At 42.1% G+C, this 27,943-nt stretch overlaps 2 protein-coding genes across 2 annotated transcripts; one reads left to right on the forward strand and one right to left on the reverse strand.

Moving 5' to 3' along the window:
* The first annotated feature begins 9,310 nt into the window (after positions 1-9,310).
* Positions 9,311-19,284, forward strand: LOC124670791 (1,4-alpha-glucan-branching enzyme 2, chloroplastic/amyloplastic-like). The gene is made up of 22 exons (XM_047207265.1): positions 9,311-9,479; positions 9,769-9,899; positions 10,220-10,458; positions 10,801-10,899; positions 10,997-11,039; positions 11,185-11,244; positions 11,678-11,758; positions 11,842-11,958; positions 12,246-12,329; positions 13,187-13,308; positions 13,491-13,610; positions 14,113-14,242; positions 14,328-14,438; positions 14,628-14,756; positions 15,321-15,424; positions 16,353-16,497; positions 17,498-17,645; positions 17,727-17,827; positions 17,943-18,020; positions 18,311-18,466; positions 18,798-18,872; positions 18,962-19,284. Exons 1-22 carry the CDS (start codon positions 9,326-9,328, stop codon positions 19,043-19,045), a joined length of 2,511 nt encoding a protein of 836 aa, XP_047063221.1. The 5' UTR covers positions 9,311-9,325; the 3' UTR covers positions 19,046-19,284.
* A 2,806-nt stretch (positions 19,285-22,090) lies between these two features.
* On the reverse strand, positions 22,091-27,839 carry LOC124672138 (RNA polymerase II C-terminal domain phosphatase-like 4). The gene is made up of 8 exons (XM_047208412.1): positions 27,498-27,839; positions 26,447-26,517; positions 25,285-25,415; positions 24,895-25,075; positions 23,609-23,898; positions 23,050-23,238; positions 22,883-22,921; positions 22,091-22,522 (listed from the first exon to the last, which is right to left on the reverse strand). Exons 1-8 carry the CDS (start codon positions 27,701-27,703, stop codon positions 22,091-22,093), a joined length of 1,539 nt encoding a protein of 512 aa, XP_047064368.1. The 5' UTR covers positions 27,704-27,839.
* Between the last annotated feature and the right edge of the window lie 104 nt (positions 27,840-27,943).

Consider the following 27,943-nt stretch of genomic DNA (forward strand, 5'->3'; position numbering starts at 1 on the left):
GGAAAGTTCGGTAAATTTGAAACTAGAACCATAGAGGGTATATTTGTTGGATATGCGGAGAACTCTCACGTCTATAGATACTACAACCGGTCCACTGGGACTATTGAAGTATATTGTGACGTGGTGTTCTTGGAGGATAATGGCTCCCAAGTGGAGCAAGTTGTTCCATGTGTTGCAGGTAATAATGATGATCCATCTAGTGCCATCAAGCATATGGGCATTAGACACATCCGGCCCATGGAAGTTCATAATGATGATCAAGATGATGGAGTAGAAGTATCAAGCACGACTCAAGTGGAGCCTAGCTCAACTCAAGCCGAACCATCAAGTGCAACCCAAGAACCATCCTCCACTCAAGATGAGACACATTCCGAAGAACAAGAAGGAAGTCCTCATTCCACTGAGCAAGACCATGATGATGATAAAGAGACATCCTCAACTCATGATCAAGCTCAAGTGATCCCTCATGATCAAGTACTAGCAAGAGATGAATTCATTGATCATGAAGGAACCATTCGGAAGATCAAGGCCGCTACAAGGGCAAGTGACATGAAAGTAGATCAAGTCCTTGGTAGCATCTCAAGAGGAGTGGTAACTCGTAGACACCATGCATTACTTATCACTTATTGTCAACACCATGCTTTTGTGTCTAGTTTTGAACCACTCAAGGTACATGAAGCCTTGGTTGATCCGGATTGGGTAATTGCCATGCAAGAAGAATTGGAGTGTTTCACTCGTAATGAAGTATGGTCTCTAGTTGAGAGACCCAAGGATCATCGCATCAATGTTATTGGGACCAAATGGGTATTCAAGAACAAGCAAGATGAGAATGGCATTGTCATACGAAACAAAGAAAGGTTAGTGGCGCAAGGGTTTGCCCAAATAGAAGGTATGGATTTTGAGGATACCTTTGTGTCGGTAGCCCGTCTTGAAGCTATTCGTCTTTTGCTTGCATTTGCATCTTTCCACAATTTCAAACTATATCAAATGGATGTGAAAAGTGCATTTTTGAATGGTCCCCTAAAAGAAACCGCATATGTGGCTCAACCCCCGGGTTTCGAAGACCCATGCCAACCCAACCACGTGTATTTACTCCATAAGGCACTCTACGGTCTCAAGCAAGCTCCACGTGCTTGGTATGAGTTCCTTAGGGATTTCTTACTACATGATGGGTTTTGCATGGGTACGGTCGATTCCACCCTTTTCACCAAACGGGTTAAAGGGGGTGGCTTATTTATATGTCAAATATATGTTGATGATATTATCTTTGGGGGAACTAACCCCAATCATAACAAAGCTTTTGAGCTATTGATGACTAGGAAATTTGAGATGTCCATGATGGGAGAGTTGAAGTTCTTCCTAGGCTTCCAAGTGAGGCAACTTGCAAAAGGCACCTTCATCTCTCAAGAAAAGTATGTGAAGGACATGCTCAAGAAATTCAACATGACCAATGCAAGCCCAATGAAGACACCCATGCCCGTAAAGGGGCAACTTGGCTCATGTGACGGTGAGAAGGATGTGGACATAAAGGTATACCGCTCCATGATAGGATCCTTGCTCTACCTTTGTGCCTCTAGGCCGGATATCATGCTAAGTGTTGGGATGTGTGCTCATTTTCAATCCGCTCCTAAGGAGAGCCATTTAATGGCGGTCAAACGGATTCTAAGATACCTTGTTCTCACTCCTACTCTCGGGCTATGGTATCCAAAGGGGTCAACCTTTGAACTCATTGGCTATTCGGATTCCGATTGGGCCGGTGATAAGGTTGACCGGAAGTCTACCTCCCGGGCTTGCCAATTTATTGGCCGGTCATTGGTGAGTTGGTCATCCAAGAAACAAAACTCCACCGCTTTATCCACCGCCGAAGCCGAATACATATCCGCGGCATCTTGTTGCACTCAATTGTTATGGATGAAGCAAACCTTGAAAGACTATGGTGTGTCTCTTGGTACGGTGCCTCTTCTTTGTGACAATGAAAGTGCAATCAAGATCGCCAATAACCCGGTTCAACATTGTCGCACCAAACATATTAACATTCGCCATCACTTCCTACGTGACCATGTTGCCAATAAGGATATTGATCTCACTCATGTGGGGACAACCTACCAATTGGCGGATATTTTCACTAAGCCTTTGGATGAAGCCCGGTTTGTTAACTTGAGAGGAGAACTTGGTATTCTTGATCCTAAAAACTTGGATGGAATAACTTCTTGCACTATATTCTTGCATTTATCTTGCTACCTAGTTTAGAGACATAGCACATATAGGGATAGTCACCTTACCATGTCTTGGTATGATGCATACCTATGTGTGCAACATAAATAGACCCAATGTCATTATATGGACCCAAGCATGTCTCTTCGAGGTCTCATGACATTTGCGCTTTCACATAGGGGGAGTAATCCCCCGCCCCTCATTGAGCCTCAATTACAACTTGATTTGACTATATAAGGCTAAATGATCTTATTGCAAAAATCACTTCAAAATGACTTATGATTCTTGATATATATTTCGAATCATGCCCATTGTTGCTATCTACATCTTGTTTGGATCTTTACTCCAATGGGTATGCCTAGAGAACTTTGTGTTTCCAACCCCATGTCTATGCTCATCTCATCACCATCTATCTATCTATATGTACATGTCATCATCTGAGCATTCATACACATTTACACAAAGAATAGGGGCAAAACGAGGCAAAACAAGACAAAACTGGGCAGAAGGACCCTGGCCGGTCTCTGGCCCGGTTGGACCGGCCTCTTCGCCGGGCCAGCCGGCGCCAGGCCCGGTCGACCGGGCGGCAAACCAGCCGTGCGGCTGGTTATGTTTGGAGGAAGTTACCCCTTGGGGGTCTTCTTCCTCACTTCCCCCCACCACCCTCCCCACCATTGTCGCCGCCTCCACCATCCCCACCTCTCCCTAGGGTCTTCCCACCACTCAAAACTTCCCAAACTTCACCAACTCATAGATCGGGCCCTTTGCATCATCTCCACCAAGGGATTTGGTCCCTCTCAAGCTACTTTGGGAGATCTTGGGGATTTGGCTGTCAAGCCCTACCTAGGTGTTCTTCTTGTTCCCTTGAGCAAGGAGGACCATGTCTTCGGGTAAATTGTTCTTCCTTTCCCTCTATTTCCTAGTTCTCATCACACATTGCACATCCTTTAGGGTTAGGGTTAGGGTTTGTAAGTCCTCATGCCATTAGAGTGTCTCACAACACTATGCACATATTCCACTCTATTGCTATAGTCTATGTTCAAGTTTATGAGTTTTTGCATGATTTTGTGGTAGAAATTCTGGGCAACACCTCACAAATCGACATACCCGGTCATTCGCTCGGTCAACCGGCCGGCCCGGTGTGCCGCCCGGTCAACCGGATTGGCAACCGGCTCGTCCGGTCTGTCGTCCGGTTGGACCGGCCTGTGCGCCGGATCGCCCAGTTCTTCGCATAATCTCATCGAAACACTTGGATATATGCTATGCTTTTTGGCTACCCTACTTACTGATGACATGTACACTTACCCCACTGCTATCCTCGATCTATTTGCTCATTCATAGGTGATTGGAGTGATGAAGACCGTGGCCATCTTGCAAAGAGAGGAAAGTCTACAGTGCCTCCAGCCCGCCGCTCTAGCGGCCGTGTGCCTTCTAAAGCAGCTCAGTTCACTGACACTGGCAGCTCCGCTGGGGGAAGAAGCAAGTCAACTGGCTCTAAGAGGAAAGACAAACACGCAGCCCAAGAGGATGATGAAATAGTGCCAGACTTTAATGTGGGAGAAGCACATCGTGGTGATTGGAAATGTGTGAGGAAGGAGAATCCGTATCGCTTTGAGCAACGGACTTACACTGGTGGGGACAAGAGGATGAAGGTGCTGAGGCTGAGGATGATGATGGCGAGGGCTCCTACTCCGCTGGGCATGAGTTCTACTGATGGGAGCGCTAGCATCTCTCCTCTTTTCTTCGCCTTTTTGGTGTTCCGATGCCAAAGGGGGAGAAGAGAGTAGAGTCTAGGACCACGAGGTTCTTTGGTTGTCACAAGCCATGGGTGTTGCTTTATTTGATTCTTATATGGCTTGTGCTTATTTGCTTTGATTCTCAAGAACCATTTTCTACTTCGAATAATTCGTGTATGGACGACTATTTGTATGCTTAATCACTCTATTAGGATGATCATGCTTTATGCTTATATATCTTGATATACTTGTCCATACCATGCTTATTTCCTAAAGATATTGGGGGAGCTTCTCATATTCCACAAATGGTGCACTTTGTATTCAAACGCAAATTCTCCAAGTGCACACATTATGGGGGAACTGTCGTAATATCTTATATGGAATCAAGGTTTAGAGCTTATCATAATATCTATATGTGACTCTAGCTCGGTTTGTCATCGTATACCAAAAAGGGGGAGATTGTAAGGGTATTTTACCCTTATCCATTATTTTGGTAACAATGACACCTTGCTAGAGTATTTGGCCTAATACATGTTTGTAAGGATAATCTCAGGTATTAGCCAAAGAGGCATAAATGGTGTATCAAAGGAACAAGAAGGCCAAAGGAGACCCCCCTCACTTCGACAACAATCAAAAAGGGGTCTACAGCAGGAATCCGGCCACAGGCTCGGTTGGACCGGACCGTGCGCCGGCTGGCTCCGGCCTGCCGCCCGGTCGACCGGGCGCACGGCCGGACGCTCCGGCGCCGACCGGCTCCTGCGCTGATGCCAACCGGACGACCTACTGGGAGACACGAAGTGCCCCCCGGTCAAGGTCCGGTCTGCCGCCCGGTTTGGACCGGCGGGTCCGGTCCCTGGCCCGGTCTGACCGGGCTCTGGACCGGACGCCCCGGCGCCGACCGGCCTCTACGCTGACTGCAACCGGATGGAGTACTGCGGGACATTTCGAGGGTCTGGTCGTGGTCCGGCCTGCCGCCCGGTTTGGACCGGCGGGTCCGGTCCCTGGTCCGGTCCGACCGGCCCCTACACCGGACGCTCCGGTCTGTGGTCCGGTTGACAGGGATTCTCGGAAGAAAGCTGATGTGTCAAGTGACCAACGGCCATATTTCAAGTGACACTATAAATAGCCCTTCTCCTACCTCTGAAGAGTTAGGCACTACACTACAAGCTATTCTTGAGCTCTCTCTCATACTCCATTGCTAGAAACACCAAAAGCCTCAGATCTCCCTCCTCCTCCACCCAAACTCAAATCCCTCCGGGAAACAATAGAGGAGGACCCGATCTACTGTTCTACCAAGCCAAATCTCATTCCCCCTTGTATTCATCAAGAAGCTTGCTCTCTAGGGTTCCTTGGAAACCCTAGGTGGGCAAGAGTGGTCCGGAAGCATCCGGACTGTGGATTTGCTCCGGGCAAGATTGTAGAATGATAGAGAGGGAGAGAGATATGCGGAACATGATAGATGTATTATTGAGCCTCATGGGCGAGTATATATAGGCGTACAGGGATCATCTTGGAGTGCAAGACAAGACACGAGAGTCCTATCTCTATCCTAGACTATCCGTTTATATGTACACGGAATATATCTCTAACAAAGATTGTGAAGGTTTGGAGGCTACCTCAAAGTCTACCACAAGTGAGTGAGCTATTCCTTCGTGGGATAGGTTCCGGAGAATAGGGTGAGCCTTCGTGGCGTGGGGAATCCTTCGTGGGACCTCCACCCCTCCAAACGTGACGTATCTTCTTGCAAAGGAAGGGAACACGTGAATACATCCTCGTCTCCGCGTGCTATCGGTTATCTCTAACCGAACTCCTTACTTGCGATTTAACTGCCTGTGAGAGCCTTCGTGCTCGAGTTAGTTGTATCCTCATATAGGTTGTTTCACCTAGTTTGCATTAGGCTCACCTTTATATTCCGTAAAGCCTAATATTGCAAAGAAAGAATTAAAATCTGTAGAAACCTATTCACCCCCCTCTAGGTTTACCATCTCCGAACTTTCAATATCATTACATCAACACACACCAAATGTAATGTACATAGACTTGTTCCAAACAAATCTTGCAATGCAACATCCTAGGACTAGGAAGCATCAGAATTTGAGACAAGATCAGCGCGGATTCCTGTATGGAGTAAGAACATTGCACTGGTGAAGATGGGCTCTTCTTCTACATGTGACCACAGAACTAGTACAAATGAATAAAATAGTACTTGAAAGTTTCAATGTTCCGATAGACATAGATGCATGGGAACAGAGAGGATTACTAATACATGAACTTTACACCAATATTACACTATGTTTGAGCTCTGGAAGCTAGTGATGACTGGGGCATGCTTGATCTTGATAGCGAACGTGAGCGCGAGGCACGAGGGGGCGTCAGAGTTGTTAGAGATAGGAACATGAACACCATAATGCAAAAGCTAGCTCACACATCTTCCCCACTTTTGAAAATTATAAAGGTCCATAATTTTTTTACGTAAGCAAAAGTTGGTACAAAGCGGTTTTTTTCCACAATATTTGGATTCTCAGCTCATTAAGTGTTCCGGTTAACAAAATTACAGAGGAGGTTATGATGATTTCTCGTATTTAGTTGGCACCTTGGAGTTGGATGGTTTTGTGAATTCTAGTTATGCAGATGCTAGATGTAAGGTCGAATCTCTTGAGTGGTGAAGCGTCATTTATCAATAAAAAAAGTTGACACCTTGGAGTTTGGCCTCCTATACTTATTTTAGTATTTCCAAAAACTTGTAATTGAAAAACTTTCACATATTTGACACCAAGTGCGCATCTCCGAGAAGTTATATTTGTGTGTAAGAGAGAATGCCCACTTACATGACCAAAGCATAACCAATCTCCTTCCCATACCAAAAAGCATAATTTAATTTATCTAGAGTACATTCTACAAGAAACTGTGGTGCTCCACAACAATGTTATTAAATAGGGAACAACTATTTACAGTGCTATATACATAAACACGGATTACATTAATCATCAATCCATCTTGATAAACTAGATGATAAATTCCATTTTGTTTCCTAAAAGGTGGAAGATGTGATGTTAGTGTTCCTTTTTTTGCGACGGTTAGTGTTCCTTATCTATAATTTTTTTATCATTAAAGTATGCCATTTAAGAAACTAGTTGACGCAATGTAACCACTTGACCAATAATTAACCCTTAAAAGGATGACCTACATGACATGATGTCAATTTTGCAAGGTATATCCAATCTAGTAAGGGCCACCCTGCATGTGATGGTTAACAAAAATCTCATCTGGCTTCCACTTTTGGTGGCTCAGTGCACTCATGAAGGATGTACCGGTAAAGAAATAAAAAACTCCGCCATGATGAAGGGAAACTTACATTCCATCTCGATGATTCATACATAACAATAATCGAAGTCTTTTTTCTCCAAGCATGCAATTTGTGGTAGACTACATATGAAACCCAACGGAAACATAACAAAACCAAAACAAGGAGAGATAAAAAAAGAACAAATAAACTAAGATTCCAGTACATGGATCGCTGATTTCCATGCTATCTTATCAAGAGACAAATCTAGGGACATTCCAGTTTCTCAAGTCTCTTTTTTACCAACCTCTGCTCATGTCAACTTTAGTTGTCCTTGCAAAAACATGTGAATAATGACACATTATGTACTTTCTTCCTCGTATGAAGCTCAATCGATATCATATAGTGTGCGTTTACGCTTTCCGAATACTCAGATCATCTCCAAACAAATAGAATTAGGTTCGAGTTTTAGCAATTGATTGTACATTGATTATTTAATTCTACATTGCAAAGCCTATAGTTGCTTAAACCTATTTTGTACCTGGTAGTAAGTTGTGACTTGCGATGGTGGATGCAAATGCTTTGTTAAAATGCAGCAATCTTAAATATGTTGCACCATGAACTTCGATTTGTATGATCAATATATTTTATCAGTGAGCTACTTCACTGAAGGAGGGGACACTAAAACACACACATGGGTACATATGAGGCTTTTACTGTTGAACCTTCTACATTTTGAATGAAATGACATGCATGGGAATTCTATGTTTTGTCAAAAAGAAATATGCCCATGTGCTCCCGGAAGCATTGAACTTCATGAAATTACCCATCGCAAGGTTGTTGCGCTACAAAGTGTCAACCTTGAATGTAATAATGGTGATATATAAGTGTGACAAGGGGATCAAACAACATCATGATTTCACAAAGAAGCCATTCTACATATGTGATGTCCAACAAGGTCTATAACTTAGAACGTTGCTAGGTTCATATCACTACGTCATCACACACCAAAGGCAATGTACATAGAGTTGGTAAAAAAAATCCTGCAATGCAACATCATAGGATTTGGAAGCGTCAGAATTTGCGATAAGATCAGTGTAGATTCGTAAATGGAGCAAGAACATTGCAATGGTGAGATGAAGATGGACTCTTCTTCTAGATGTGGCTCACATGCTAGTACCTGGAGTCCTGTATGCATAGGATCAAGAGAGGATTACCAATACAGGAAGTTACACGAAGATTAAGTCGCTAGAATACCAAAACGTGTCACTATCAGAAGCTCATACTTGACAATTCATGCTAATTGTTCATCACTGTGTAAACCTCTCCCATGTAATAATTTTTATATGAAGAAAAAAATATTAGCAACTGTAATGAGAAGACGAAACCAGTCTCTAGTTAATTATCGCCTTTTGCACCGTGCTAGTGTGTGCTCAATTGCGATTTTTAACCTCTCACATGAAAACTCGGTTGGTTGTGGCACAAAAGATTTTGTTAAACAAATTTGAAAAACTTAAAAGACATTGTGGTTCAATTTCGATTAAGAAGTATGATTATTAGAACATAGTATTATCATGTACCAAAAAAAATCAGCTCCCCTTCACTTTAACATTTTTCTGTTTCTATAAGATTTAAATGACTTTTACGAACTACAGTAGAGTACCGTACTTGCACTTTTTTTTAAAAAAAAGTGCAAGTAAACGAGCCTACTAGAAGCCGTAAAAATAACGTCTGGCCAGGGAACGCGCTCCCAGCCGTTGGTTGGCGATCTCGTCCTCGCCTGCCCCAGGCTGCGTCGCGTCTCCGCCGTTGCCATCTCTGAACGCGCGCGCGCACGAGTCCGGAAGACGACGCCACACACACTCGCCGTGGGCCCCCACCTGGCTCGGCGTCTATCTCTTCTCCCCCATCCCCATGCACTGCACTGACTGCACTGTATCTGTATCTGTACCCGCGCCAGCTTCCACCTCCGCCGCACACGTCCTCGCTTCCCAATTAATATCTTCATTCAATCACTCCTCACTCGCCGCAGCATTCCTCTCACGCACGGTGCTGGGTCGACTGAGATCTGGGCGGCGGGCTCCTACTTAGGATGGCGTCGTTCGCGGTGTCCGGCGCGACGCTGGGAGTCGTGCGGGCCGGGGGCGGAGGGGCGTCGTCGGCGCGATCCGGCGCCGAGCGGAGGGCCGGGGTGCTGGACTCGCCGCCGCCGCCGCCACTCTTCAGGAAGAAGGACTCCTCCTCGCGTACGTCACAATCTCGCCCCCCCCCCCCCCCACCCCTCTCTCTCCCTCTCACCTGTTCGGTCCCTCGGTTGATTTCGATCAAAACGAGTTGGGCGAAGCGATCGTGCTTTCTGAATCGTGATCACCTGTAAATAAAATTCCTCAGTGTCACCATTTCTACGATCACTCTCTCATTTCCATGATATTTTCACCCTCTGTTCCCCACCCCCCGTTTTTTTCCCTTCCTGGCACTGGAAGCTGGGGGTATTGTTTCTCACTGTTGGCGTCATCGTCTTTGCCGCATTTACAGGCGCCGTTCTGAGCTGCGCGGGCGCTACTGGCAAGGTGCTGGTGCCTGGCGGTGGGAGTGACGACTTGCTGACCACCGACGAGCCCGCCGCGGCCGGTCCAGCGCAGCCTGAAGAAGAAGAAGAATCACAGGTAGGTACTCGCATTTGCGCCAGAAAATCCCCATATCACCGCGACTCACACTTCACGCGACACCGTCACCGACTCGCCGAGACACTCAGGTTTCGTGCTTCTTAGTATAGCAGCATTGTGCTGCAAATGCTCTGTGCATTTTGTTACCTGTGGTCCTGCGCTGACTCTTGGTTATGGTGCACTGAAAACTTACCGGGATGTGCCATCTTCCAAGGAATTCACAAATGAATGAACTTTTTTTGTCTGTGTGGAAAGCACTGTTTGATTTTGTTAGTCCATGGTCCGTGGCACAATCGTCCCTTATGTTTATCATGCTGTAGACGCCCGAAGATATGGAGCAAACGGCTGAAGCAAACACAGCAGGTGGGGCTGCAGACGAACTTGAACCTTCAGAACCGACTCAGGGTATTGTGGAAACAGTCACTGATGCTGTAACTAAAGGAGTTGAAGAGTTGGTCGTGGAGGAGAAACCACGAGTTATCCCGAAACCAGGAGATGGGCAGAAGATATACAAGATCGACCCAATGCTGGAAGATTTCCGCAGCCACCTTGACTACCGGTAATGCCTACTAGCTGCTTTCGTTCATTTTGAATTAAGGTCCTTCCAGCTTGCAAATTTGGGGAGCAACTAGGGACCGCTATTTTTAATATTCTTTCCGTCAAGGTCTGAGTGTTGACTAGGAATTACTCGTAATGTGTCTCTGATCATTACAGTTACTGAGTGGCAAGCTGATGAAAATGTGCTAGGTAGGTTATAGATTATAATACTGCGCTAATTCCTCTACCACTAACCTGAAAAAAAAAATCCACCAGTTGGGCAACTTAGTTTCTTTGCTTTTGTTGGGACAGCACACTGCTAACTTTGATTTTTTTGTGTGCTATGCCTTGGTGGTTTCAACAGATACAGCGAATACAAGAGAATACGTGCTGCTATTGACCAACATGAAGGTGGCTTGGATGCATTTTCTCGTGGTTATGAAAAACTTGGATTTACCCGCAAGTAAATTTGAAACCTCATTGCCTCGTTATTGTGAAAAGCCTTTACTAGTCTATCTGCACATGGAATTTGTAATTCCTATTTCCCCTTTTTTTTCCAGTGCTGAAGGTATTACATACCGAGAATGGGCTCCTGGAGCACAGGTACATTTTTGTAGTCTTAACAAATACCTTCCAAGCTATTGTCAATGGTCACTATTTCCCAACTAGTTTACTTATGAAATAGCTTATTGAAGTTACTGACCGGTTACATTCAGATTTATGAACTGACTCTTGCATCCTGTTACAGTCTGCAGCATTAGTAGGAGACTTCAACAATTGGAATTCAAATGCAGATACTATGACCAGGGTATGTCTACAGCTTTACAGTCTTCCACGTTTTCTTCATAACTATTGATGTATCCATTTGGATTTATTTTATCTGTTTTCACATTCATTCAAGTTGAGCCTCAAATATATCTTGTCAAAATCCTATTATTTTCATCGTATCTTAAGCTTAAGCCAAATAATTCTACTGAAACACGGTACTACTGTTACACTTTCACTTGACTGCCATATTCTTGAGTTTGAAAATGAGTCTATACTCTATAGTAAGGATGAATGAATGTGTGTAATTGAACGTTCCCGATTTTGAACAGAACCTTTTGCATTTGTATGCTTTTCCATATAAAATATTTGATTACATGACATGAGCAGGTTTGATTTATAGCACATGAACTTTTCTGTACTGTTAGTGAAGGTTTGCTCCTATTGATGTCGATGTATGGTAATGATATTTTCAGAATGAATATGGTGTTTGGGAGATTTTCCTCCCTAACAATACTGATGGATCGCCAGCTATTCCTCATGGCTCGCGTGTAAAGGTGGGGCCAGCCAATTATTAAATTGAGGATGTGAGCATTTTCAAGTCAGCCTACTTATGATCCTTTTCCTCTCTGTTTTCTAGATACGGATGGATACACCATCTGGCGTGAAGGATTCGATTTCTGCTTGGATCAAGTTCTCTGTGCAGGCTCCAGGTGAAATACCATATAATGGCATATATTATGATCCACCTGAAGAGGTATGCACCCATCTACCTATTTTACATTATTAAATTAACTTTCTAGTGTTGCAATTTTTTAATATCAACTGCATGTCTTACTGACATGCGAATAAAGAAAATATTGAACTTGGAAGTGACATATGCATTAATTTCACCTTCTGAGGTGTAACCAACAAAAGTGATGTGAGTATGCAGTGTTGTGGCTTAAGCCTCTTATAGCTCTGTAATATGTTCACTTTTTGTTGGAATATTCCATTTTGACCCCTTGTGACTATTTACTAAGGGTTTCTTACATGCAAATGCAGGAGAAATTTGTATTCCAACATCCTCAACCTAAACAACCAAAGTCACTCAGGATATACGAATCACACATTGGAATGAGCAGCCCGGTATGCCACAAGTTACTTTACCTGTTTCTGGTCTGATGGTTTATTGCGTAGAGTTTTATTTTATTTTAATTATATTATGTATAGATTACACATTGCATTCATGTGGCAAACTCAAATGCTTCGAATCTCTTCATATTGGCAAATTCAAAACTCTACTTCCTCTTTGTCTGGTATCTCTTCTGCATTTTTGTACAATTTCCATTGCATTTGGAGGTAGTGGGCATGTGAATGTCAAATCTAGATATTTTCTTTCTACAACATAGTTATATATATATGAATACCATTATCTTTTTAATTGCATGATAGTATATAATCATGTTACTAGCTTAAGACTAAGACAGGCTTTCCATTTAAGAAGTAAAAAATATCGTATTACAACATCTTTAGCAAGCCATTTCTTAGATTATTAAATAAGGGGAGAGAAAGAACAAGCTCATGGGAAGGAACAAGCTCTCCGGTACATGGTTTTGTCACATTGTTACTAAGATCCACCAATAGATTATTGCTGGAACCCACTTTAAGAAACAACAATAGCCTTCGCGACAATTCATTTCTAGCTCCTCGGTATTAGCGATGGGTCATTTCCTGTATAAGAACATCTATCTTCTCTCTCCTTTATTTTCCTCCCCATCATAAAAAAATTCTCGTGTCAACCCCTAAGAAATGTCTAACATGGACTACCGGACATGCTCTTATAAAATCATAGTTACTCATAGTAAGGATCTCCCCTACTGTTTCCCATAAAAAGGATATGGCTAATTATTTGTAACCTCCTTGTCAAATATTACTACTATTACTATATGCCATCATTACAATACTTGAGTATGAACTGAATATCTTAGTATGATCTTGTGCAGGAACCGAAGATAAATACATATGCTAATTTTAGGGATGAGGTGCTGCCAAGAATTAAAAAGCTTGGATACAATGCAGTGCAGATAATGGCAATCCAGGAGCACTCATATTATGCAAGCTTTGGGTATTCACACAAATTTTTTTTTTCATTTTTTTGTATGTGCCTCTTTGCCCGTTTGGAGCTTTAACATCCTAATGCTTTATGCATATAAAATATCTGGACATGTTTGTTTATTAGAAAAATATTACTACAACGTATAGTGTATCTGACTTTTATGATCATTTTGTATTGTTGGCTTATTCCAGGTACCACGTTACTAATTTTTTTGCGCCAAGTAGCCGTTTTGGGACTCCGGAGGACTTAAAATCCTTGATTGATAGAGCACACGAACTTGGTTTGCTTGTTCTTATGGATATTGTTCACAGGTACTTTAGTTCTTATTACATTTATCTGGTATTCTAAATGGCAGTGTCCTATTGACAATACTTCTCTGTTCTATGTAATTGTACTACATGGTTTCCTCAGATGTATTAAATCAACCAGATGTTAAATGTATTTGGTACCTCTGGTAAACTGATGCTCTGAACTTTGCGTTGTGATGGTGACACATTTTGATAGCATAGATGCGGACGGACAAGTTCAGATGCTATGAATAAATTAATTAGCTGGCCATGAACTTGTGCCGCTACATAGAATTTGCAAGTTAGAAAAAAATGACAGCAATGCCTCACTGTGTCAGCTTCGTAGTTGAATCATACCTTGCCCCTAAATATGCATCAAGCCATTCATTTGCCTCAGCCACTTGCTTCCATATTTATGTGTTTGCACTATGTTGATCTGATAATCTTAGCTTGCTTTTCCTTTGACTTAATTTGGTTGATTCTTCTGAGTTGCATGGCTTTACCAATGACTTCATGTATTCTGCAGTCACTCATCAAATAATACCCTGGATGGTTTGAATGGTTTCGATGGCACTGATACACATTACTTCCATGGTGGTCCACGTGGCCATCATTGGATGTGGGATTCTCGTCTGTTCAACTATGGGAGTTGGGAAGTATGTAGCAGTGACTTCTGTCGCCCTATTTAGTTAACTGATACTGTTAATCTTTTGTTACAGATGCCATTCTATTCTTATGCAGGTTTTAAGATTTTTGCTCTCAAATGCAAGATGGTGGCTTGAAGAATACAAGTTTGATGGATTTCGATTTGATGGGGTGACCTCCATGATGTATACTCACCATGGATTACAAGTAAGTTATCAAGTGAATCCAGTAGGGCACTGGAACAATTGATATGCATCATAGCTTGTATCATGATTATGACTTGTGCTATGTAGTCTTAGATAGTTCCCCAGTATTGCTTGTATGATTTTATCTGATGATATCATGGGAGTGATTATTATTATTATTATTTCCTTAATTTACTGTCTATGATTCTAGGTGACATTTACGGGGAACTATGGCGAGTATTTCGGATTTGCCACAGATGTTGATGCGGTAGTTTACTTAATGCTGGTCAACGATCTAATCCACGGACTTTATCCTGATGCTGTAGCCATTGGTGAAGATGTAAGTGCTTAGAGTATTTGCCCTGTTTAACCAGTTAATTTCATAGTTTTTCTTGGGGATTAGGTTGTTACTCTTTTTTATTAGTGGTAAATAAGCTTATATATCTGTTTCCATAAGAAAACTGGTTTGTGCCCTGTTTGATGATAATCACTTAAGCCTGGAAATTTGAAAAGTGCAACAGCATTCAAGCTTACAAGCATGTTGGTTGATGTTTGTAATTTATTTGACTGTGTTGCTTGTTTAGGTCTTTCAGTAAGTGTGACTGTGTGAGTATGTGGCTAATGTCACATGCTTTCATTACTACGTAGATTCCATAAATGCTATGGAAATGAGATACCCAAGGACACAAAAATATACATCCATGTGTTATCTACATGTATTTATAAGAGCAACATGGTTTAACTGAAATTCCTGCATGCAATGGAGTGTCACTGTATTTTGCTAGTTGTACACATGCACAAACCAGTTACTTGGAGCCTTCAACTCACAAGCAAATACAAGGATCCACTTCCGCCAGCATAAACAATTTAACATTTTAATCTGTGTAACTACGAAAAATTTCAGGTCAGCGGAATGCCTACATTTTGCATCCCTGTTCAAGATGGTGGTGTTGGTTTTGACTATCGCCTGCATATGGCTGTAGCAGATAAATGGATTGAACTCCTCAAGTAAGTGCAGAGATATTGGGGATTACATACACTCAATGATCTAGATACAGTTGCTAAACGAATAAAATATTTATGTAAATGGCTAGATAACTTTCCTGGTATCAGGTTGAACATGAGAATGCTTTACATATTAGTGCATAGCACGATGGCTAGATCATCAACATGGTTTAAATAGCACAACGCAAAAATGTAGCGGATAGTTTCTTATGCTGGGCATGGCACATACTTTACACCGCTATATTTTCATTAAATTGTAACTATTCATATCCTTACATGAGTACATTTCTATATAGGGTAGTAGGGCTATATATCATGGTCATTGACAGTGTTCACTTTTTAGTGTGTGTATGCACAGGTATTAGGTAATAAATTTAGCCAGATGAATTCGTTATTAGGTTTATAGAAGTAGTATAGAAGGTCATGCGTCGTATTTAATTTCAATTGTTACAAGGGCAGACGAGGGCTCCAATAAAAAACTCTATGACAATCCAGATATGCAGCCTATCAACTGAAGCTCTAATCTCTGTACTGGACACTGGTTGCCGTAGCTTGCTGTGGATCTGTACGGTTGTATCTGAACGTATATGCAATAACTACTTTGCAGCTGCCAGCCTGCCATGACCTGTCCTACAATTAGTTGCTCTGCTATTTTAATGTTAAATCATAATTTGATACAATGTCAATAATTAGATTTATTCATATTATTCAACCAACTCGGTGGATTTGAGAGATTTTCTGCCCTCTTTAGTAATGTTGTGCTCCTGGTGCTTTTCCCTGCTCTTAGAAAGCAGTTTCTGCTCTTTGGTTCACATATCTTTTCTGCGGGTTATTTGGGCATGCCCTTTGAAGCTGTCAACTGGTGGTACTTAGTACATTCTCTGTACTTTCCAAGTGTGCTGCAATAAAATTTAACATTTCTTTAACACAGGCAAAGTGATGAATCTTGGAAAATGGGAGATATTGTGCACACCCTAACAAATAGAAGGTGGTCAGAGAAGTGCGTCACTTACGCAGAAAGTCATGATCAAGCACTAGTCGGTGACAAGACTATTGCCTTCTGGTTGATGGATAAGGTACTAGATGTTACTTTTGGACCAAAAGAACTACATAATTGACCTTTTCTCATCAAATTACTGGTATTTTTTATCTTGTGATAGCGTTTAGCTGCCTCACTCATCACCAGCTATTTCGACATCTTTTACTTGAGCAAAAGATGCTGAAAACATATCTTCTGTTGACTTCTGAACTTCGAAAAAGTTTAAAGTTGCAAATTTTTGTTCTTATTTACTTAATTGTTTATTATTTTGATCTTGTAATCAAGATTAGCTACCTCACTCATCACCAACTATTTACCCATCCGTTACTTGAGTAAAGGTCGCTGAAAACATACTGTGTGGTGACTTGTGAACTTTGAAAGTTAATGTTGCAATTTTGTATTCTTATTTTTTATATTTTTTATGACATCGTTCATTTGTTCACACCTTTCCTAAACCAGCCAAAAACACATGCTGCTGTGTGATTCCCCATCAGAATTTCTCGAGGAAATATTTTTTACTGGCTGAAATCAAACGAACCATGTACTAAAATTTTAAATTTATTGATTTATAATCACCTGGTACTTTCTTAAACGATTACCATAGTGCCTCAAGGCTCAAGCAGTTTTGATCTCTCAGAAAACTGGACAAAGAAGACTATATTGCTTAGCCCTGTTGCCCCAAAGGAGTGGGTTGATTCATGTCCCAGCCTTGGTTTTAATACACCTTGGCTAGATATACTAAATAAACTACAGCAATGGGATATTATGTCATCACTACATCTACATGCTCCTTGATATTTTGATTATGGTGCCACCTTTGTAGCTACTGGCACCTGTCAGGAAATAATCAAGTAACAAAAAAAATCTGTTTCTAATGAGTTTTTTTGGACTCCAAAGTTAAGACAATTGTATTATGTACTTGCTTACTATTTTTTAGACCTGAGCAGTTGTATTTCAGGATGGTTGATGCTCGGTACTGTGATGTAAACTATTGATCCGACACAGAATGGCATGAACAGCTCAACCTCTCTTTGCAGGATATGTATGATTTCATGGCTCTGGACAGACCTTCAACACCTCGCATTGATCGTGGCATAGCATTACATAAAATGATTAGGCTTGTCACCATGGGTTTAGGGGGTGAAGGTTATCTTAACTTCATGGGAAATGAGTTTGGGCATCCTGGTCAGTGTTTACAGCATGATTACATTCGGCATGGTTGTGATTTGCTGTGGTTTTGAAGTTAACTTATATTTTACTTTGCAGAATGGATAGATTTTCCAAGAGGTCCGCAGGTTCTTCCAAACGGCTCAGTCCTCCCTGGAAATAACAATAGTTATGATAAATGCCGCCGTAGATTTGATCTTGTAAGTTTTAGGGTTGAATCATAATGTTGATCAATATTTCTTTTGTAGTTCTGTAGACGTCTAACATGGATACGTGTTAGCATGTTAATTATTAGAATATCATGGTTTTTTTCAGGGAGATGCGGATTTTCTTAGATATCATGGTATGCAAGAGTTCGATCAGGCAATGCATCATCTTGAAGAAAGATATGGGGTAATGTCATTGGTTTATCATTACTACTATTGCATCATAAGTTACAGTTAACTTCAATCTCTTCAAACGGTCAAACTATTACGTTCAAATACGAAAGTATATAATTGTTTCCAGTAATTACACAAAAACTGCTGTAAACCTCTTAGGAGGCATGTAACACTTTCTACCTTTTCAATGAAATGAAACGAAAACTGCAAAAAAGGAGATGGAATCGCTTTTCACCAATTAAATCAGTTAGCTTAAGCGATTGCATACTGATACCTGTCCCAGCACTAACACTGTCACTGCAGTTCATGACATCTGAGCACCAGTATGTTTCACGGAAGCACGAGGAAGATAAGGTGATCATCTTTGAGAGAGGAGATTTGGTATTTGTTTTCAATTTCCACTGGAGCAATAGCTTTTTTGACTACCGTGTTGGTTGTTCCAAGCCTGGGAAGTACAAGGTATGCTTTTCTTTATTGTCCAGCTTTCATCACCATGGGTTGTGGGTTCTATAACTTTTATTTCCACATGGGTTGGATCTGTTGCTCATGTACTTGATTAACCATCATTATAAATCAAAGAATATTTCTAAGAAATTTAAATTTGTCACTCTAGATGTTGTAGTCGAAAGAAAGGTTCTTAACAGTCTTCTTCCTCAGTTGGGCTCACTCTTAATACTGAAACTATTTTCTGAATCTACCCCAACCATCATAGCTGTTTTAGAACAGCACATTTGAACAAGCAACTGGGCTTTGTTGGTTAAGTGACATTTTCTGCTATTGTTTTTATCAGGTGGCCTTAGACTCTGACGATGGACTCTTTGGTGGGTTCAGCAGGCTAGATCATGGCGTTGATTACTTCACAACCGTAAGTCTGGGCTCAAGCACCGTTGCATTCCTCTTTACTGAATTACTCACAGTTCTGAAAGTATTCTCCACTGGCTGATGACCTTGCAGGAACATCCGCATGACAACAGACCACGTTCTTTCTCCGTGTACGCTCCAAGCAGAACAGCGGTTGTGTATGCCCTTACAGAGTAGAACCAGCAGCAGTTTGTTACTTATGGAAACAACTCTAGAGAGCTTGTGGTGCGATGACACCTGTTTAATGCAACCAAGTTGAGGCTGCTCCGACGCTGTGATTTAGAGGGGCTTGTTCTTCTTCACTGGATCAATGAGAGATCACTGGGGTAGATAGCTTACTAGTCAGCTCTTGTTCTGGAGTGACTTGTGAAAGAAAATGGACGACCTGGGTGACGTTTTCTCGTGTCGTAGTGAACCCTATTTTGCACATTCCATGTGGTTTTTGTACATAGTGATAGGCCTTTGGTGCATCTTCTGGAATCAATTCGTTAAGCGGAAACATTAGAGCATCTCCAGTCGCGTCCCTCAAAGCTTTTTGGGGCGCGCTGGATATATTTTCGGTCCCAGTCGTGCGCCCCAAAGCCTCTTTCCGCTTGGCGCGGCTCAATACGGTGTCCGGCGGTTTGAGGCTGTCCTTGCTCCACAGGGGACACTCCAGACACGTCGGGCAGAGCTTCGCCGCCGCTTGATTTTCCGGCTGTCTCGACGGCGGGCATTGTCGTGACGGTTGGCTCCGTTGCTGTCATTTTCGTCGCCATCACTTTGCCAACGCGTCCCAGAAAGCGTCCCAGAAAGCGCAGGCAAATCCGCCCCTCCTCCGCGCACAGAATGTGTTCGGCGCATTGTCTGGTAGGCGCGATAGGTTGATGTTCGTTGCCTCCTCTGCCACGGATGAATTTTAACCATTTGTTTTGCTTCAGACATAGATAGCGATGACGAGATGATCGTCAGAATGTTGGAGGGAGATCAAGCCTTCGACGACGAGATTTGGGAGCATTTGTCGATCATCGCGTCCCTCCAGAACATGCTTGATGCCGAGGCAGAGAAGAGGAAGAGGCCGCGCCACGGAGGTTCAAAGGCGGGAAGAAAGAAGTCGAAGCCCCGATAGAGGATGGAGGGACATACCATGTTGCACAACGATTACTTCGGAGATGAAGCAACACATGCTGACAATTTCAGCCGCTGATATAGGATGAGCAAGGGTTTATTCATGAATATCGTCCATGGCGTTCGAGAGTTCGACCCCTACTTCAAGCCGAAGCACGACGTTGTTGGCATTGTCGGGTTCTCGTCGATTCAGAAGTGCACCGCTGCCATGAGGTTGCTTGCGTATGGAGCACCTGCCGATACACAGAACGACTACCTTCGTACGAGTGAGTCTATTCCATTGAGTGCATGTACAAGTTTTGCCGAGCTGTGGTGGGAAAGTTTGGAAAATACTACTTGAGAGGGCCAACTGAAGAAGGGACTACAAGGATCATGGCACAAAATGCAGCGAGGGGATTCCCTGAGATGCTTGGAAGCATCGATTGTATGCACTGGTCATAGAAGAACTACCCGTTTGCTTGATAAGGTATGTACAAAGGGCGTCATGGATATTGTAGTGTGGTGCTTGAAGCATTATGACCTATGAATTTGGCATTCTTTCTTTGACATGGCGGGATCACACAATGTCATTAACGTGTTGCATCGGTCTCTGGTGTTCAGCAAACTAGTGGAAGGTCATGCTCCACCATGCAACTATGAGATCAATGGACACAATATACCATAGGCTATTATCTAGCCAATAGTATATATCCAAAATGGGCGAAGTTTGTCAAAACAATCCTAGCTTCATCAGGTTAGAAGAATTGCCACCTTGCTTCGTGACATGAGGCTTGCAGGAAGTATGTGGAGCGGGCATTTGATGCGCTTCAAGCTCAGTTTGCTATTGTTCAGTACCCTGCTCTAAGTTGGTCTCATGACCAAATGTGGGAGGTGATGCAGGCTTGTGTGATCATGCACAACATGATCATCAAGGATGACCGCAAGAATCAGGTCAGGAGACATGTTGGTCCCTATGAGTGTCAGGGCCCTCTTGCGGAGTTGATCATGAGGTGTCTACAGATTTTGCTGATTTACTCGCTATGCACGCATAGATCCGTGACAACAATGTTCACGAGCAACTTTAAAATAATCTTGTTGAGCATACGTGGAGGGTCTGCAAGTGCGGCGGCACATTGATCTAGCCACACTTATTATATTTATTTAGTTGTTTTATTGTTTGTTGTATTTTAATTTGAAAACAATTTTAGCAAATATATATTATTTGTATGCTTTGTTTAATAAAATGGTTGTGTTTTCAAATATTGTATTAAAAAAATTAGGGCCTCGTTTGGAGGGCACGGCTAGGCAGCGGCGTCCCCTAAACACGGCACGAAGAAAAAGCTTCCCCAAATCGGTCGATCTGGCGCCGTTTGGGGAAGATGCTCTTAGTTTTTCTTATATTGCGTAGTGTTCAGCAAGAATCTTGTTACCCCATTTTTGTGAGAGTGAAGTGCATGTGTTGCATATATACCTTGCCCTTGTTTTGTGACCCAAAATTACCAATATTCAACGTTCGTTGCAAGTTCAGTTTGTGTCAATTTCTGAGTTTAGTTTGTGCAAAAGTAGTCAGGGAGCGGTTCTGAAGACCCGGCCATGAGGAAGTTGAAGTGTGAGGAAAAGTGTACAGCTAACGGAGGCACTGATGTGATGCAAGAAAGTGAACCTCGGTGCAGAGCAAATAGAGGGAAAAACTCCACCCAAGGCAAGCATAGGACAACACGAAGAGATATAAATCAACGCGGAAATTCACTTTGGCTCCCAGGTGTATATACCAAAACACCTCTCTCGGCTTCTTTTCTCATTTCTTTGTCTTCTAAGTCAGCAATGGTACACACTTAACAGGTAAAGAGTATCATGCCAATCTTAAAAGACACTGCAGTGTAAAATGGATCTAGTCTGGCGTTAGATAGTCACTTAATTGTGTGGCCGGAGGCTCATTGAGCTTCAGACCATCCGCAAAACTTCACATGTATCAAACTAACACCATGGATCTGCAAGGCCAGGTCAAAAAATTCCGACCTTTCTGTTCTAGAGACAAAGAACCGAAGATGGTGGCGTACCTATGATACATATCAGAAACACGGCTCACAAACGTATCGCCTTAGAAACATTTTTTCTTGATCCATTGTGTATATGTTACGAGTCGGTTGGACCAGCAGTGGCCGCAGCAACGTCATTTTCTTTAGTGGTGGCGGCAGCAGCAGCAGCATCATTTTCTTTACCGGTAGTGGCAGCAGCAACATCATTTTCTTTATCCATTTCCTTCTTCTTTACCTTTACAGGGAAATCTTCCTCAGGCTGCCGGTGCCACCGGAAATTTGAGGCTTCAATCCAGCGGGGATGGACCAAGAACTTGCCGTTGGCCACTGCCCAGCGAGACTTATCTGTTCCAACATCCACAGCAACGACATGGGTGATCGTCGAATCCACATCTGCACAGCAAATAGCTCCCAACTGCTCCGCCATCTTCCAGATAAACTGATCCTGTGGGACAGAACGATTTGGGAACACCCGGCTGAAGACTAGTTTGCAGCCTTGCAGTACTTCCTGCCGTACCCCCTTGATTACCTATAAAAGGGGGTATGTAAGTGACAACATAAATGTATGAACCATGAGTGTGCGACCCTATGGAGGATCTAGTTACCAGCCTCTAGTTCACAGTGATTTCAGAACTTATCAGCATAACCAAATTCCTTTGTACATTTATAGTGATTCCAGACTACATAACTCTGAGCCTGCGTCTACATTTTTTCCGTTATCGCTTTCTTACCACTGGACCATATATATCAAAAGTAGCTTTAAAATAAGAAATGGATAGGGTTGTCCACATAACACAATATGGTGATAGCAAAAAGTGCAGGGCTGAGACTAAAGATGCTCACGGTGCATAAAGTACAAATAACTTCCAGCTTAAGTATGGAAGTGTACCTGTCTTACATCCCGTGAAGAAAGAGCAGTTTCAGCAGCCTACAGAAGTGCCGGAGCAATTGATTAGGAAAAATTATCAGTGCTTATTAGGGTCAAGTTTTATGCACATCAGCGAGAAGGTAGCAAGGCGATAAATTGCGCTAAAAACGTGTACTTAAGTAACCAACCGAGTCAAAGAAAATTGTGTGTATACGCTTCAGGACATCTAAAATAGTAGCCAAAGCACCATCAATCCCCCTTTCATCTTGCATCGACTCTGACAGAGATTTGACGCTAAAACCAAATTGGCGACAGCTTGATGCAAAGTAATGATATCTCTCCATCAGAATCAGGTTTTCTTTATGCTTCTGCCAGACCTGAAATCAATAACAACATTCAGGCTAGACACAGTATGCTAACAAACAATGATGGACAAATCTTATAAAACAGGAAACATCAAATCAACCACGGGGTCTGAAAAAAAAGCACGTAAACATGCAAGCATTACCATTACGCAGAAAAATTTAGCGGTGAAGTATAACACAGTTAGGACATGCCTTGAGCAACACACTCATGACCAATAGTAACTAGTAAGTACTGAAAATAGTACTCCATCCCAGAAAAAGCTGCTCAACTTTGTCTAGATACGGACGTATATAATTCTGTAGACAAAGTTGAGCAGCTTTTTTGGGGACGGATGAGTATCATAAATGTGTGACAGGCAAGCTCATCAAGAAAAGCACTTACATACTCAGTGTCATCAAGAATCACTGCAACACTTTCAGCTCCCAGAACCATATCAAGACCTTTCTGGTGTCGCTGAGTACAGTCAGAGTTTGAAATCACTTTGGAATCAAAATAGACATTACGAGGATCAAGAAGCTTTGCTATTTCAATTGCGTAAGCCTTGTCACCCATGGTGTATATATACATCTCAAACATAGTGCTTGCTTCTTTTAAAAATTTACGCACAAAGGGTCTCAACTTTGTAAGCATTTGCATTCCTTCTAATGTGAACAAGCTTCCATTTGGATCATCTGCATAGGGCATCTTAGTGGTTAACTGTCTACATTCATGGATAAGCAGAGACAAAGTTTTGAAAGGATCAAAGCCAATAATCGTTTACAATATAAGTCTGCATACAGTAGGTGGAACCGTGGAAGAAACTAATCATGTACTCCCTCCGTTCGGAAATAAATGTCGCAGATTTGTCTAGATTCACACATGTATCTACATTTAGTGTGTAGATACATGAGAATTACAAACATACGACACTTAATTTTGAACGGAGGAAGTACAATAGAAGTTTGCATATAGTAGAACAGGTATCACAAGACTGCTGCTTCCATCATATAAAATGCTTTGCTATTTGGGGTAAACAACTATCGCCAGGTTGACTGCTAGGTAATAGCAATATCAACTGTTGCATACTGTAAAATTTTAATCAAAATAACCAGTGATGAGGTACCAGAGATGAAAATAGCAATCTTTAAATGAAACCATATAGGAAACATAACAAAAACAATGAGAGTTGCCATGAGCAGTGACATTCAATTCTGTTCATTATCTGATTGCATGTTCTGTCATGGCCTTCTAAGCTAGGTTAGCGGAGTTACAAGATGATATTGGGAGCATGGATTGGATTGCAAGGGCCGAGGGGGGAGGTGGAAAATCGCCCTTCAAGTTTCTCTGGGCTTGTCCCAGGCGAAGCTTAGAGGCTCTAAAACTTACTTGGGGTTTGAAGTTTTCTTATTTGCATACCTAACAGATTACAGGGACTGGACTTGTATAATAACCAACCTTATGCAATAAGCAGACGCAACAGACTGACTCCCCTAGCACAACTTGGACACGTGACTTACTAAGGGACAAATTCGACTCTAGTAAGGATTCTGGCTAGGATAGTAACTGCCATAGTCACATATACTGTAGACCGGAGGTAGTGCTCCTATGATCATGGTTATAAAATATCACATTGTGTACAGAAATAGCTAAAGGTTCTTAAAACTTAAATACAGATATATGCAGCTTACCTTTTGATGCAGCAGTTTGAATTCCCAGGTTATTTTCAGCAGCAGAAATATCATGGAGTTTTGTCGAGTTAATCAGTGTATGATCCAAGTCTAAAATAAGTATCAGTTTTCTTTCACGCAGTAAGTTCTTCAAATCAGATCCACGTAGTCTGTCCATTTCTGAAGTACCTAGCCTCAAACCCTGCATTTAAATAGCTCCAGTATTCAGAAAATCCTATGGAAGGCATTGTGCAAGCACAATTGAAAACAGAAAAATAATTTAAAATATCTGAAAACGAACTGGAGATATAATGCTAATATTAGCCAAGGAAAATGGGTCTTGTAGGCAAGGTAAGCTGAACAAGGGAACAATCACACCTCTCATGTTAGAGAGAAGGTACGTCTATGTACCTTGTGGACGTAACCAAAAGCAACTCCTGGAACATCTTCCTCGTCTTGCCTTTTCCCACACCTAAAGCAAAGTCCACCGAAAAATCCAGGATGTGGAGGACATATCTTGATTTGAGCATCTTTAGATGAAGCTTCTACAACATATTATTCAATAATTCATATCATCTGCTATACTCGTGAAAATTAAATGATATAGATAGGATATACTGAACTGAAGAACCAACAACTTCAATAAAAAAAGTTTTATATAAGAATAGCTTTTAAACCCTTCGGGGATATTTTTAGAAGGTAAAAAGAAAAGGCATACCTGACTTTTAGGCAACTGGCTAATTTGAAAATAATACATGAGTACATGACAAGGATAGCCAGATTCTGCTATTAACGCAAAAGGCAACGTGCATTTTTTATGATGCAGAAGGAAATAACTTGACTTTAGCATTAGGAAAACCTAACAACCAACAGTAACGCAATCAGCCTTGTCAGCGCATTCAGAAGCCTTTTACTTAAATTTGTGATTTCTACAATAAAGTGTACCTTTTTGGCTTTTTTTATTTGAAACTCCAAACTAAGGTTGACATAAGCATTACAACGCAGCATCTTATAGAATGGCGGCATAAATAATATTTCCTTTCAGTTGTCAACATGACAACACCAATAATCCATGGTGAAGTTGTCAGATGGATGATCACGAGACACTTGTCAAACTAAAACCATAATGAAATAAAGAAACTAATGCATGATCATCTGTATGTTAAACAAAAGTGGAAAATTAATTAGAAAGTTCAGTTGGAAGTTGAGATCAGATGGAAAAGGTCTTCACACATACAAAGGACTCAATGATAATAAGCATAATATATACCTCTTATGAGAATGGGGCCTGGAAATTCCACAGATATCTAAAACATGTACTCCCTCCGTCCTAAAATAAGTGAGTCAACTTTTTGTAGATACGGAGGTATCTATAACTATAATGCATCTAGATATATCAGCATTTAGACAAAGTTGAGTCACTTATTTATGGAAGGAGGGAGTAGCTTACTTATCAATACAATTCTGAAAGACAATTAGTGTTCAATCATGTCCCTTTGAGTTGCTACATTCTTTTGCAGAAACTTGAGTTGCTAATGTCTAATGCTTTGCAAAACGAGATGAACAAGCATACCAATTGCATCTTCATCAGGCCTTATTGTTCCTCGATCTTGGTGTTGTACATCCACTTTACGCCTTTTAGTACTGTATTTTTCGTGGAGTCAGCAGTCAGATCTATAACACAAAATCTACAAAATAAATCATAATTTTCTCAACACAACATCATCCCATGTTCTTGCCTCCAGTTCCATCCTCTTACCCAAGTATTAGGGTCCTTCATCAAGAAGGACATTCTCTCTCCACCCCAAAAACCAAAATCACTGCATCTAAACTATTTGGTGCAGTTGTTTACCAAATGGATGATTTTGTATACTTCAAGGCTTCAAGCTATCTCAATATTGTTGTACCTGATCACTTACAATCCTATCAATTTACTTAACTATTTATTGTGAACTGATGATGTAACACATTCTGGATATATATTAAAGAGGAGAAAAGAAAATGATGGTGACTAAGCCAACCTTACTTCTGGACAAAAAAAATACTCAAAAAGATTCCAATATGCCAACAGAGTGCCTGGTCTGCTGATCCTAAGCTTCAGCAGTTCATAGATTATGCTAAGACACAAATTGTCTAAAATGGCTTACCCTAGCTTCACCTTAGCATGACAATGAAGCTAGGCTGAAGAACTAAGAACAACAACAAACTCGCAAACCAAAGCAGAATCCATTTTCCATGTGAAATGTAAGGCGCGCATATTGTAATGATCAATTTTCATTCTCAAATTAAGTGGGATACCATAAAACATAATCAAGTGAAGCAGACGCTGCTAACATGCTAAGTTAACGAATAGCACTGACACCAACAAAACCCTAGGAAAAAAAAACTGCTAGAGCATCAAATGTTGCACTCGTATACACGAATCCACCAGTCACCACGTTGCAAGTAGAACAGATAAATTGACTCCCAAGCATCTGCCTGACTCAATCTACCACGCCAGATAAAAATGGATTAAATCTGCTGATGACTACACTAAAGTTGCACATTCAACACTAGAATCGTGGAATGGAAGGTCATGATCGCAACAGCCGACCGGTACGAAGTGGGGATTGCAGACCTCGTACCTGCTCTGTCCCGCATCTTCTGCCTCGACCACCGCGTCTTCTTCTTCCTCGTCGTCGCTGCTGGTGAGCGATGTGGCGGGGTCGTCAGGAGAGGCGGAATCGACGGCAGAGGCGAGCTCGAGCTCCGAGTCCAGGAGCGCAGCGAAATCGTCGCTGCCGCTGGAGGACGACGGGGCAGGGGACGGCGACTCGGCCGCGAGGCTCATGGAGGAGGACGCGGAGAGGGGGGAGCGAACAACTCAAGGACTGACAAATCGGCAGCGGAAACGCGGCCTAGGGCGAGCTAGGGTTCCGGATGAGGTCGGGTGAGCGGGACTGAGACGGCGGCGCTAGCGAAGGCGGGAGGGGGACGGCGCGCCAGCGGGCACACCGATGTCGGCGGAGGAACGGGAGGAGGCGAGGATGAGACGGCGAAGGGAACAACGCGAGCCGGCGACAGGGGGATT

Source organism: Lolium rigidum, chromosome 7 (genome assembly GCF_022539505.1).
Source record: "Lolium rigidum isolate FL_2022 chromosome 7, APGP_CSIRO_Lrig_0.1, whole genome shotgun sequence".
Taxonomy (NCBI): Eukaryota; Viridiplantae; Streptophyta; class Magnoliopsida; order Poales; family Poaceae; genus Lolium; species Lolium rigidum.